Raw genomic sequence first — 14,169 nt, forward strand, 5'->3', positions numbered from 1 at the left:
ATCATTTTAACTGTAGATGTCTTTTGTAAGATTAGGGAAATTCCTTTTTAGTTCTGAGAGTTTTCTTCATTGTCTTTATGATGAGTATTTTTTCTATAATCTTTTCCCCTAAAGTCTTTGTCCTATAAGTTATCCCCAGGTTTATAGCCAGTTGGTCAGACGTATAGGTGACAACCTACTACTTGTGACTGGCCTCTGAAGTGGGGACAGCTTTGTGGGACTGAGCCCTCAGCTTGTGAGATTTGACACTATCTCCAGGCAGATAGTGTCAGAATTGAGTTAAATTATAGGATATCCAATTGGTGTCTGCATGGATTGTAGGGAAAACCCTCCTCAAATCTGGGGTCAGAGTTGTGCTGAGTGGTGTGCGACAGCAGAAAAAAAGTTTGTTTTTTCTTCAGATCTGGTTATAACACTGTCTTCAGATCTACTTTATCTGTTATTAATATACCATATTCCAGCTTCACATGTTTACTGTTTGCGTGGTATAACTCCAGTCCTTTTACTTTCAACCTCTGTGCCTTTATCTTTAAAGTAGGGTTCTTTTGGTTATTTGGATTCTGCTTTTTTATTGAGTCTGACAACACATGCCTTTTTTAATAGCGGCATTTAATCTATTTATATTTAACTATTTATTGATATGGTTTGATACAAGTTTTCTATTTTGCTATTTGTTTTCTGTTTGCTCCTTCTGATGTTTGTTTCCCATTCCTTCTTCCTGCCTTAAATTTGTGTTATAAAATACTTTTTAGAATTGCATTTTAATTTCTCTATCTTTTTAGATAGACTTCTTTGCATTTACTCTAGCCATTATATTACACATCTTTTTCCTTTTCAGTCTATTTATTGTAACTCTTCACATAGAAGGTTAAGTTTTGCAACCAGATGGTTCTATTTACATATCTCTTCATCCTTTATACTACAGTTTATATGTATAAAACAACATATTCCATAAATCCCGTAATAGAATATTATAAATTTTAGTCCAGGTATTTTTTGTTTTAGTCATATGTATTTTAACAAAATTAAGAGGAAAAAAATTCTTCTACATTTACCCACACATTTGGCATTTCTTTTTTTCGAAAAAGATGACAGGTCAGGCCGACCCCATGGTGCACTCGGGAGAGTGTGGCGCTGGGAGCGCAAGAGCGCTCCCGCCGCAGGTTCGGATCCTATATAGGGATGGCCGGTGCGCTCACTGGCTGAGCGCGGTGCGACCGGTCACAAAAAAAGACAAAAAAAAAGAAAAAGAAAAAGATGACCAGTAAGGGGATCTTAACCCTTGATTTGGTGTTGTCAGCACCACACTCTCCCAAGTGAGCCACGGGCCAGCCCTGGCATGTCTACTGATGTTTTCTTTCTTTTAAATAGCTGTGGTGCAGATGTGGGGGAAACCAGTCTGTTGATTGCCTTCTCTCTTAATATTAGTCATATTTTAACGTTTATTCATCTCTAGTAATTTTGGATTGAATCATGGACATTATGAATGATGTTACAGATACTCTCAATTAAGTTATTATCCCATGAAAAAAATTGATTTGTTTTTTTTTAGCAAGCAGTTACCTTGGGTGAACTAAAATCTGTAACACTACCTCCCATGTGTTAGACAGCTGCTGAAATCCCTGCTTAGTACCTTTATTCTCAGTTGACCTTAGAGGAGTCTGGCTGTGCCTAGATATGTTTAAAAGCAAAATTTGCAGCTTCACCTTTTAGCATATTCTCCCTCAGTTTCCTGCTGCTGTAGCTATCTCCTGAAATATGGCCTCTATTTAAACAACACGTAAGACTTCATGTTTCTGTATAAGTGCTCACTTGTACTACCAACTGGTACCTGTCCACACAGAGTTAAAAAAATGGGAAAGGCCACCAGTGTGGTTCTCTTCTTCCACATAATGATTCCCTTCCAATTTATGCCTGGTTTTGATTGCTCTCCAGAAACTTTGGATCACTGTATTTTACATTTTATACAGTTGATAATTGTTATTTCTGGGAGGGTTAGCCTGATATAGGCTACTCTTCCAATGCCAAAAGTAGAACTCCTAATCTTTATGTTATTAAATACCTGTATTAAAAAATCTGTGTCATAAGATTTTAGGTGAGTTTCTTTTAAATACAATATAGCTGTTTAATCTTTTTATATCCAATCAGAGTCTCTGGCTTTTAACTGGTAAATTTACACTTATTGTGATTACTGATATGTTTGGCCCATTTTATCATATTGTTTTGTGATACACATTTTTCATGGTCTCTCTGTCTTCTGTACTTCCTTAATCCTTGGATCAATTGGTTTACTTAACTTTTTTGTTTCCTCTATGCTGTGGAATACAGAATACACATATCCTGTTTCATTGTTCATAAGGGGTTACACTGTACTTTTTAACAGACATTTAGAGCCTAAATTGGATCCATTCCTCTACCATTCTACATAACAATGCAAAATAATCCTAAAATAATAAGCTACAAATCACACTCCCAAATATTATTTTCTACAGTTTTTGTTTCATGTTGTTTTTAACTTCTTCCCCAAATAAATCTCTTTATATTTTTAACAGATTTCTTTGAACAATGATCACTTAGATTTACATAAGTGTGTGTGTGTGTATGCACACAGTAATTTTTCCCAAAATTAACTCAGTTGGGTGGAGTGCAGCCTTGTAACACCAAGGTCAAGGGTTCAGATCCCCATACCAGCCAGCTACCCACCGACACCCGAAATAATTTTTCCTGACCCAAGTTTCTTGCATTTCCTTCAACGTGAAGTTTCATGTCTGTTTCAATACGGAAACATTTCATCTATGTTCCTTACAATTTTACCTGATAGGAATACTTTTAGTCCTAGGTTTAAAATAATTTCTTCAGAGAGGATTTAATTTGCTTCTGCCTGATGCCTGGGAGTATAACCTATTTGTAGTCTTACTTACTTTATTTATTTATTGATGGCAGCTGGCCTGTATAACCTATTAGGGAGTCCTATCTATCTATTTTTCACAGGCTGGCCAGCACCCATTTATTTTTTTAAAATACATTTTTGTTTTGAAGTAATCATAAATGCAAAGATAGGTAGAAGTAGAAAACTTTCTCCCTTGAATGATGTAAGAGTCTGTGGCTGATCTGTTGTCCTGTCACTTCCAGTTACAAGACAACCATAAACATCATGAAACTCAAACTGACACACTGCTGTCACATATTCATCTGATCCCATTCAAGTTTTGCCACTTATCTCATTAATGTCCTTTAGCAAAAGGATCCAGTTCTGAGGGGCTGTCCTGTGGCTCACTGGGAGCATGTGGTGCTGAAAAGGATCCAGTTCAAAATCATACATTGCATTTAGTTGTCATGTCTCTCTGGTCTCCTTCATCTGTCATAGTTTCTCAAAATTTCCTTGACTTTTATGACCTTGTCTTTTTTGAAGATTATAGGCAAGTTATTTTGGCCTGTGGAATGTTCCTCACTTTGGATTTGTCTGATATCAAGGCATAATTAGATTTAGGTTATCCCTTATTGACTGTAGTATCACAAATGTAACGCTGTTTTGTTAGGGCATCCTAACAGGTGGCTCGTGATATCAATTTACCCCACGAATGATGATCACTTTAATCACTTGATTAAGGTGGCATCTGCCAGGCTTCTCTACTGAAAATATTCATTTTTCTCTTGCACTTTTAAGTTTTTGGTAATGAGGCTCATTGAATTATCTGACTATCTCAACTGTCTTCAGACTTTCTATTTATTTACTTATAATGGCATGACCCCATGATTTATTTTATTCAGTGATTTACCAGTGGTTGCCAATTGTGAGTGTGTGTGTGTATATATATATATATATATATATATATATATATATATATATATATATATTTTTTTTTTTTTTTTTTTTTTTTTTTGAGAAACATCTATTCAAGTCATCTACCCATTTTAAAAATTGTGTTGTTAGTCTTTTTATTATTGAGTTATAACAGTTCTTTGTATGGATGGATATATATATACAAGTCCTTTATTTGATATATGTTTTACAAATGTTTCTCCCATTCTGTGAGGAGTTCTTTTTTGGGGGCAGTTGGCAGGTCCAGGGATCCAAACCCTTAACATTGGTGTTATTAACACCATGCTCTGACCAGTTTCTTGCTGGTATCCTTTAGATAAAGATAGTAGATAAAGTGCAATTTATCTATTTTTCATTTGTGCTCATGATTTTGGTGTCATATCTAAGAAATTATTTCCTAATGTAATCACAAAAATGGATTTACTCCTATGTTTTCCTCTAAGAGTTTTATAGATTTAGGTCTTTATTTAAGTTGATGGCCAATTTTGAGATAATTTTTGTATATGGTACAAAGCAGGGATTAAACTTTACTCTTGTATATGTATATACAGTTATAACAGAATCATTTGTTGGAAAGATTACTCTTTCCTCATTGAATTGTTTTAGCTCATTTGTCAAAAATCAATTGACCATAAATTTATGGGTATAATACACATTTTGATAAATAAGTATTTACCCTAAAAACTAAAATTTTACTTGAAATGCATTTCTCTAATGAGATAAAGAAACTTGACTTCATTAAATATTTTAAAATAAAAGTCACTTTTCATTTATTGACTCTGACCCCATCAGTGATAAGATGCACCATTATTTTATAACACTGTGTTCTAACCAACTAAGCAAAATGGCCAACCTTCATTATTTTAATTATATAACTATTTTATTCACATAACTATTGTGGCAAAGATAGATATAAACGAGGTCTGACTTTCTCTAAAAGTCATGCTCTTTGTTTACATGATACTCGAAGTGACCTGTTCAAAACAAAACAACTGACCTCTCTCCCTCCTTATCCTAATCATAAAATATTATTTGAAGAATAAAATAGCACTGCCCAGAGAAAATATCCTGTCCTTCAGCCTGATTTTAAGCAATATCTTATCACATGAAAAAAAGATCCCCCTACCAGGATAGGTTTTTCCACTATTTACTCAGTATGCAGACCAATGAGTACAAAGATTAAAGTAATTAGAGATAAAATCTTTATTTAAAGATTTCATACCACTTTTCATGCCAGAGATGTGACAGAAATAATGGCTTATCTGTTATTCTTCATATCTCCCCTGAAATTAACAGTCTCTTCATCCCACTGAATAGCTGGAGCTTCAATCCAAGATCGAGGTTAGTGAATTTCCCACTTAGGACAAAACTGTTAACATCAAATGGTCATGTTTTCCTTTAAGTGGGATTCCTACTTCTTATTTTCAAAGCCTGTTTATCCTTAACACGTTCTAGGAAAGCACTAAATCTGGTAAGAGTCTGCTTCCACTGCTATGATCTCACTAGTAAAAACAAAAGGCTCTTTGAAAAGAACTTTGGCACTAAGCTCGGAGAATATGGAACTTACTCTCACATTCATCGAGTAAGCATTAGTAAAGTTACCTGAGAATTAAACCTTTTAACTTCATGTTGTAGTTAAACCTGTATCTAGCCACCCATTATAGAAGAATCAAAGCAAATTAATCTTTATTGAAGAACTTGTTTATGCCTGCTGATTTAAACACACTGCTGGTGCTGGACTCTCTGGGGAGCAAAAGGGGATTTTAATCATAACACCTAGAAAAAAGCCCCATATTTAAGAGGGTCAAGACAGTCATAGTTGAAAGTCATAGAAGAAAACACTATAAAGCATGGGATCAACATCTATTACACAATAAGGTGTTCTCGGTTCCAAGTTATATATTTAATGAACCTCTTTAAAGCAATTTTGTTTTTCCAAACAAAGTGAGTATGAGAAAAAAAAGTATCATCTATATTAAATAACTTATCCTAATTTATTCTTCTTTCTTTCATTTGTAAAACTAATATCTGTTAAACTTATATTATGTACAAGGCACTGGGAAATCCAAGGCAAAAAAGAAAGACAATGATATTGCACTACTGGAGCTTATAATCTAATGGGGGAGACAGATAAATGAATAAACAAATGTAATTATAGACTATAGAAAGAAACAGAGTGCCGATGATCTTGAATAAAGGGAGGAATCTTCTTTTGGCAAGACGATCAGGAAAATCATTTTAAAGAAAATTATATTTTAGCTGATACTGACATTAAAGGACAAGAAGAAACCAACCACAGGAAGAATTTGAAGAAGCTGTCTTCAGGCAATGGGAATAGTAAGTATAATGATCCTCTGGTGAGAAAGAGCTTGGTATGTTCTAGGAACTGAAAGAAGGCCAGTATGATACAATATAGTGAATAAGGTTAAGATGGCAATAAGTAGATGGAGGAGAGGTCAGGTAGTCAGGGACCGGATCACTCTTAAAAACAATGGTAAGGAAGGAGTTTATATTTTATTCTGATAGTAAATCCCTTAAAGGTTTTAAGCATGATCTAGGTTACGTTAGAAAGTCATTTCTCTTTTTACTGTTCGGAGAGTGGATTGGAGGGAGCAAGAAGGGAAGTAAACAGATCTGTTAGAAGGCTATTGCAACAGCCCAAAGAAAAGATAATAGTGGCATGGATTTGAATGATGGCAATGGAATGTGGAGAAAAGTGGGATATATTTCAGGGATGGAAATAACAGAACTTGGAGATGGACTGGCTGAGGGGTTGAAAAATCGCAGGAATCTAGGATGACTTCTAGGTAGCTTTTACTTATCTGATAAGCTCAATAGTAGAGTCCTAGAAGGTACTACTACCCAAATGCTAAATAAAGCCTTGACATTTTCTCTAAAAACGAATAGAAAGATAAATCTTGCTCTGTGTTCAAGCGGATAGATGATCAGAAAGAACAATGGGCCCTCTTCCTTTGATCATTACATATCCATAAATCATCTTACTCCTTTTGAATATGGAAAATATTTGAAACTGAACTGCTTTCTTGGATGACATAATCATACTTAGGGAGTCAAAAGCTAGAGATATACCATTGTTTATTAAAGCCTCAATGAACAAGATTTATGCCATTTGACTCTTGACTATCAAATAGTGTACAGAATTCTTCAAAGTGTAAATTAAATAGTAAAGAAAGGGCTAGATCCCACTGGAGAGGTAGAAATGATAGCAAGAACACAAAGCCATTTCCCCCAAACCCAAGAAATACCATTTCTTTTCCGATAGCAATACAAATATATTGTGTGGACTTAGTACTCACCAACATGGATGGGGGCTGGGAATAATCCATACTCATGCTCTCCTGGAGTATACTCCAGCTTCTCTTTCTTTAATTGAATCAATCGGCTCTTTGGGCTGTGATTAGAAAAGAATGGGAAACAATTAGAAGCAATGAAATTTCTTCTTGTGATCAAATACAGGCAATAGATCACCTGATCAAAAGTATTTAACAGTAGCTTAATTCTTAAATGCATTTTTTGGGAAGAGGATACCAAGTACTTTCACCCTTTTTTTTTTGGTGGATGGCGGGTGTGGGTCACACACTTTCAAAATCTGTATTTCTGGAACTGCCTTAAGAAGGAGGCTTGTTAGTTTTCTCTGTTTTGCAGAAGGAATCCAAATTTCAGATCTGATTATAATGATTATCTTTTATTTGATAAATTTATAGTTTACAAAGTACTTTCACAAGTTATCATTTATATCAATACTGTGATGCAGGTAAGAGGAAATGTTAGTTGTATGAGATTAAGTGACTTGTCTTAATTTTAGTAGCTGGTAAGGAGATTTAAGATTAAAAACTTAGTTTCTTGCTCAAGCCCTACCTACAATATTATTCTTTCTTTTATTCCACCATGGTTTTTTATTCCACCATAGGTTTATCTCTTCCACTCACCTTATTGGTCTGTTTCCTAATGTTTAGTATGAGATCAATCTCTTGAAATTTCATAAATATATAAAAGGAAGGGGAAAAAAGAAAAGAAAGAAAAAAATGGAAGGGAGAAAACAGTGCTTCAGGAGAGCCTCATTTAATCTATTATGATTTTATTTTGTCTTAAAGTTCCAGTGAATAAGTCAAGGCTGATGCATTTCTTTTCTCTAACTAAATTTACAACATACTGCCTTTTTATTTTTTAAATTAAAAAAAAAATTTTTTTTAATTTTTATTTATTTATTTTTTTAAAAATATGACTGGTAAGGGGATCTTAACCCTTGACTTGGTGTTGTCAGCACCACACTCTCCCAAGTGAGCTAACTGGCCATCCTTATATAGGGATCCCAACGTGTGGCCTTGGTGTTATCAGCTCCCAAGTGAGCCATGGGCCGGCCCCTCACACTGCCTTTTCAAAAACAAGTCTAGTTCACCATATCTTAATTATAAGTAGGTATACTAATACACATTTTGCAGAAGAGAAAACTGAGGCCTAAAGAAGTAAGTCATTTGTAGAACCTGAAAGCCTTTTGCTTTTCTTATCAAAAGAAGGTACAGTTGAGCCTTGAACAATGAGGTGGCTAAGGGCATCTACCTACCCCCGCCCCAGCCCAACACAGTGGAAAATCTGAGTATAAGTTTTGACTTCCCCCAAAACTCACTACTAATAGCCCTAGTTCTTTCTAGTGGACCACTCATATATTTATTCAACAATTACTGAGCACTCATTAAGTCCAGGTTCTGTTGTCCTAAGTGCTAAGAAACAGTGATAAATAAGATAGTTTACATTTCAATTGGGCAGACAGATAGTAAGGAAATAAAAAAATAACTAAGAAAACAGGAAAAATATCAGAAAATAATAAATACTAGGGAAATAATTAAAATGGGATGAACTGGGAGTACTTGGGGAAGGATTCTCTGAGAAAATGACATTAACCTAAGATGCAAACATTACTGAGATGTTAGTCATGAGAGGATCTGGAAAATGAAGGAATATCAGGCAGAGGAAATACAGCTGGTATAAGACCAAAGTTGTAATAAAGTTGGAGAATTAGAGGAAACAAAAGGAGGCAGTATAGCTGACACTGTCCAGATGAATTCAGAAACTAGGTCACGTAATGATTTTAAAGCACTGGTAAGAAATTTGGGAAAGTTACAAAGAAAGAAAGAAAAGGTACTAGATTGGTCTACTTACACCCAAAGACCATTTTCTCATTTTAAAAAACTTACTCAAGGCTGGCTGGTTAGCTCAGTTGGTTAGAGTGCAGCCGTATAACACAAAGGTCACGGGTTCAGATCCCCGTACCAGCCAGCCCCCCCAAAAAAACTTAAGATGATGATTGTAAACAGAAAAACAATTTTTAAAAATCCAACTAAAGTTATATGCATATATACATACATACATACATATATATATATATATATATATATACATACATACATACACACACACTTTTTTTTTTTTTTTGGTGTTGTAACACCACAGTCTAACCAACCAAGTTAACCAGCCAGCCCTTATATTTTGTAATCATCAATCAAAGTCAATTAGATCAAGTAAACAACTGTTATCTAGAACCAAGGACTCTGTATGGAAGAAAATTTGGACTACACACCATTTGTTTCAATATTTACCCGAAGTAAATAAACAGCATAAAAGGAATGGAAGCAAAACTGGTATTTCACCCTTCTGCCATTAGGGTAAGTAAGCACATGACCACAGTCAGTTAAGAAAATGCTTGGTACCATGTGGTGAACAAACACACAAAACCACAAAAAAATCCAGGGTCACTTGTGTAGTTATCATCCCCAAAGTTAATGAAACCTTGAATACTTCCATTAATTACTTACTCTCTAACAGAAAAACAATTTTATCTTTGATTTTCCAATGTTGATATCTAAGATAAAGTGATGCCATTATGGATATGATAATCAAGTGAGAAATTGTTTTCTCAGTTCTTGGCTGAGTCTGATTTTGGTTCTGATTTTATGCGTGGCTGCTTACTTCTCTGTTTAGTGACAGTAACATGGGAATCTCTGTCATTTTTTTAATCATCAGAACTTTATGGTCTCTGTGGAGTAACAGATTAATAGAGAGAATTTGGTTTCCTTTTTTTATATGTTAGTTTGTCCTGGAGATTCTGAACACTCCTAGCATTTTTTGTAGTATTCATTTGTTTGTGTGCCACTATTAATTCAAATCACTTGGGAGAAAAATATTTGTGCCTATTGTAATGAGGAGTGGCCATTTCAGATATGAAACTGCTATAACTGACAGCAAGCCAGACAGTAAATTTTTGTGACAGTGTTTACTTCTGACTTGTGACTGAAATTGTAAAAATGCAGCTAATTCTATGTATATGTGTCTAAATGAAAAAAGCCTTTTGCCTTTCTTATCAAAAGGAGGTATAGCTGAGCCTTGAACAAGGTGGTGATTAGGATTGCCAACCCCTCCAACACAGCAGAAAATCTGCATAACTTTTGACTCCCCTCCCCCAAATTTATTACTAATAGCCTACTGTTGACCAGAAGCCTTAGTGATAACATAAACAGTCGATTATGGCATATTTTATATATTATGTGTTATATACCGTATTCTTACAATAAAGTAAGCTAGAGAAAAGAAAATGTTTACATTTCTCTTGGCTGCAAATAGTGGTACGTATGATCTCTAAGTGTGTGTATAAGTTTTGATAAATGTTAACTTTCCATAATAGATTTGTGCATGTTTTATACATATCCAAATGATAAAACAGACTAGTTATCTACATATATTTTATGCATTCATGACATACCTTTTTCTTAATCTTTTCAGAATTTCTAGGCTACATGGTTCTTCTGTAAGTTTGTTCAAATTGTTGCAAATCTCAAAAAAAATTTCTAACATTTTTTTTTTTCTAACATATTTACTGAAAAAAAATCTGCTTATAAATTGACCCATGTAGTTCAAACCTGTGTTGTTCAAGGGTCAACTGCAATTAGTTTGATATAAAGTAATGTACACATTAAATTTTTAAAAAATATATAAATATATATACATATTTTGGCAACTGGCTGGTACAGGGATCCCAACCGATAATGTTCTGTTTATAAATGTAAGCTATTCAGTATTTGTGGCCTGCTTTTGCTTTCTTTGGGAGAAACTCTGGATAATTATTTGGTTTTAATAATTAAATAGGGTACAATACAGGGATATCTAATTCAGACAGACCCACCATCAAAGGGGAGAAAAAAAAAAATTGAAAATAGTTAGGGTTCCTAATAATCATTGTTAATTGCTAGTATGTTTATCTTAAATATTGTCTATAACCATTTCTTGGCTTTTGGCGTTTACCCCTTATGTTCAAATCTTGTTAGCTCTAATCTAGTCTCCAAACTCAAAATAATAAAACTATTAAGATGTCTTCTAAACTTAAACCATCTTTGGACTTTCCCTGACAGCTGCTGAGTCACACCGAAGGCTTGCTCCCATAGCTTATAAAAGACAGGATTTCTGGCAGACTCCAGATTTTAATGAACACATGACAGAGAGCTGTCCTGTCTGTCAGACCCACAATATGAGAACAACTTGCAAATCAAAGAAAGTTCAAGTTCCATAGGTTAATTAAATGTAAGTAAAATTTTATTAATATGAATGTTTTAACTATTATGTACTTTTTAAGGTTAGAGAAAAACTGGCACAATAATTGTTAAAAACTTGACTCTTTTGACCAAGAAGAATTTTTCTTCCAGGTTTGAATATCTTTGTCAGTTGGTGACAATCATAACATACATTTTATGAAATACATCAGAAGAGCCTAGAGTCTTGTCAATGCCCACATTCTCCATAATGTTTTTATCCTCAGAGTAATTTTTGATTAAATGTTTATGAATGATAATATAAATGATTCCACTTCCATCCACTACGATATTATTGGTAATTATCATAGGTTAACAAAAGCCATTTACTCTTATCATCTAAAGATGGTTTCTGATTTTTTCATACAATTGCCTAAAGGCCTCAGCTACAAGCAAAGATGGAGAGTTGTAGAAGAAACATCAAAAAGGCATCAGTATAAGGACTATATCAGGTATTTCTTATTTTAAAAAAAACTTTTGGCATCTGGCCTGTATACCATACTTTAAAAAATTTTTTTGGCATCTGGCCTATATACCATACCCTAACCAACTGAACTAACCAGCCAGCCCTGTATCAGGTATTTCTGATACTACTGGGAATAGCATTATGGGTATAGATTTCTCTGTTATTAGTTGACAATGTCTCCTCCAACAGTTATCTGTCACACTAAAGAGGGACAGAAAATTTCCAGGACTCATGTCTCTTTTAGCCTACAAACAAATGACTTTGTGAATGCAGACTCCAGCAAAATAAAAAATTGAGTATTTAGGCCTGAATGAACTGATTTAATTGTGGTAAATATTCTGGCTGGCTGGTTGGCTCAGTTGTTTAGAGCACAGTGTTACAACACCAAGGTTAAAGGGTTTGGTTGGATCCCCATAGTGGCCAGCCACAAAAAAAAGAAAAAAAAAAAAAAAAAAAAAAAATTGTGGTAAATGTCTGTTTTTGGGTGGCTGGCTGGTATGAAAATGTTCTATTTTTAATGAATGCATGATAAAGACTTTGTCATCTTAATTTTTCTATAATCTTCAAGTTAATAGGCTATACTTTTGCAAAGGGAAATGAAACACCCTTTAAATGGTATACTGTTCCAATTAAACCCTTAAGCTTACAAAAATTATCCTATAAAAGTTGTTAATATAGATGATAATCCTACAGATAATCCAGAAAACTTAATGATAAAGATTCTATAAAAATAAAAAAAGATACACATTGGTTAGCCTACCTAGAAAATTATTCAGAACAATATATATAAAATGCAAAGTGATTTTTATTTCCCTTACTGTTCATGACCATGTAGTTAATTATGTAGGTTCAATAAAATATATAATTGGATAAACCAAATTTGTAACCATAAAGAATATAACTGAATTATGTATGAAAATATCACCATTTTTTTCTTTCTTTTTCACACCTGGCCGGTATGGGGATTGAAACCGTTGACCTTGGTGTTATAACAGCGAGCTCTAATCAACTGAGATAACTGGCCAACCCTAAAGATTGCTATTTTGCAAAGGTAGTACACTTTATACGTGGAAATGACGTCTATAAAATCCTTCCGGGAAACTGGCTTGCTACCTACTACATGGCTTTCTGAATGCCAAAATGTATGAGGAATAAGTAACATCACTTCTTGCCAGGTCAGGAACACTGACAGATCTTTAGAGAAAGAGGATTTCTCTACAGTTATGTCTTCCATGTGAAACTTAATAGAGGTAAGTTGGAAGGCTTTTGGTTCTTATCATGATAGGTAAGCTAACAATGGCAATAAAATACTTTTTACATATAAAAAGCACAATTCAACTTTTTACAAATGTTTCCAAACAAAAGTTGATTCTGAAGATATCAGGAGATTTTTATATATTAATATCACACATTAAACTTACATAAATAAAACTGATCAAATAAATATCAAGTTAATGATTCTGAGTCAGAGAACCACTAAACAAATTTATGTGGTAAAATCTCCACCTTCGAGGTGGAACTTAAACACGAAGAGGGTCTGTGAAAGTAAAAGTGACACACTGCACAACAGCCATTTTGGATAAGTTATTGATTCCCTAACAATTTTATCCCTAATTTTTGCAATGCTGATGTCTAAAGAGATGTGATGATCTTTGTAAACACGAAAATTGCTTTTTCTACCGGGAACAGAAAAAGGCAAACCCGGTATTTTGTGTGTTTCATTGACATACCTACTGTATTTTTCATAGAAAGAGTCCTTCTTTAAAGCTTGGGTTCTCCTGCAAAACTTGTTTTGCAATTAAAAAAACAATTTTTTTTTATTGGGTGGCTGGCTAGTTTGGTGCAATAAAAAATTTTTCTTTTCCTTTGTCTCAAGCTTATTTTCTTTTATTGTTAGTTGACTATAAAATGACTCAGAGTAAGTTCCTAACACCAATGTACTAGCGAGACATTATTCATAGTGAATGGTGAAAAACAACTTTTAAATAATCTCGCAGATTAGAACATACACTTAAAATTTATGTCATTTTGGTGACAAAGCCAACTTCCATACTGCAAAGCCTCTTCCTAGCAAGCTGTACTATTTTTCAGCTAATAGCCACCAAAATTCTCACCAGGATTCTAAAATCTTTGTAGCTAAAGGCCAAACTAATAAAAACATTAAAACACACAAAAAAGTTAAATAGAAAAGACTTTCCCTTGAAGAGAGAATGGACAAAGATTCAACATGGGATAACAACAGCAAATTCTTACACATAAATATTAGAGAGAAAAAGGGA

The 14,169-nt window shown here is 34.0% G+C and overlaps 1 protein-coding gene across 3 annotated transcripts in view; it reads right to left on the reverse strand.

Annotated features, from left to right (window-relative positions):
- Positions 1 to 14,169, reverse strand: part of ASH1L (ASH1 like histone lysine methyltransferase) — a 186,468-nt gene that overhangs the window by 36,612 nt on the left and 135,687 nt on the right. For all 3 annotated transcript variants that reach the window (XM_063106540.1, XM_063106539.1, XM_063106541.1), the window contains one exon: positions 7,141 to 7,235. In XM_063106540.1, the coding sequence (XP_062962610.1) occupies positions 7,141 to 7,235 (95 nt within the window). The remainder of the gene's footprint in view (positions 1 to 7,140; positions 7,236 to 14,169) is intronic.

Source organism: Cynocephalus volans, chromosome 8 (genome assembly GCF_027409185.1).
Source record: "Cynocephalus volans isolate mCynVol1 chromosome 8, mCynVol1.pri, whole genome shotgun sequence".
Lineage (NCBI taxonomy): Eukaryota > Metazoa > Chordata > Mammalia > Dermoptera > Cynocephalidae > Cynocephalus > Cynocephalus volans.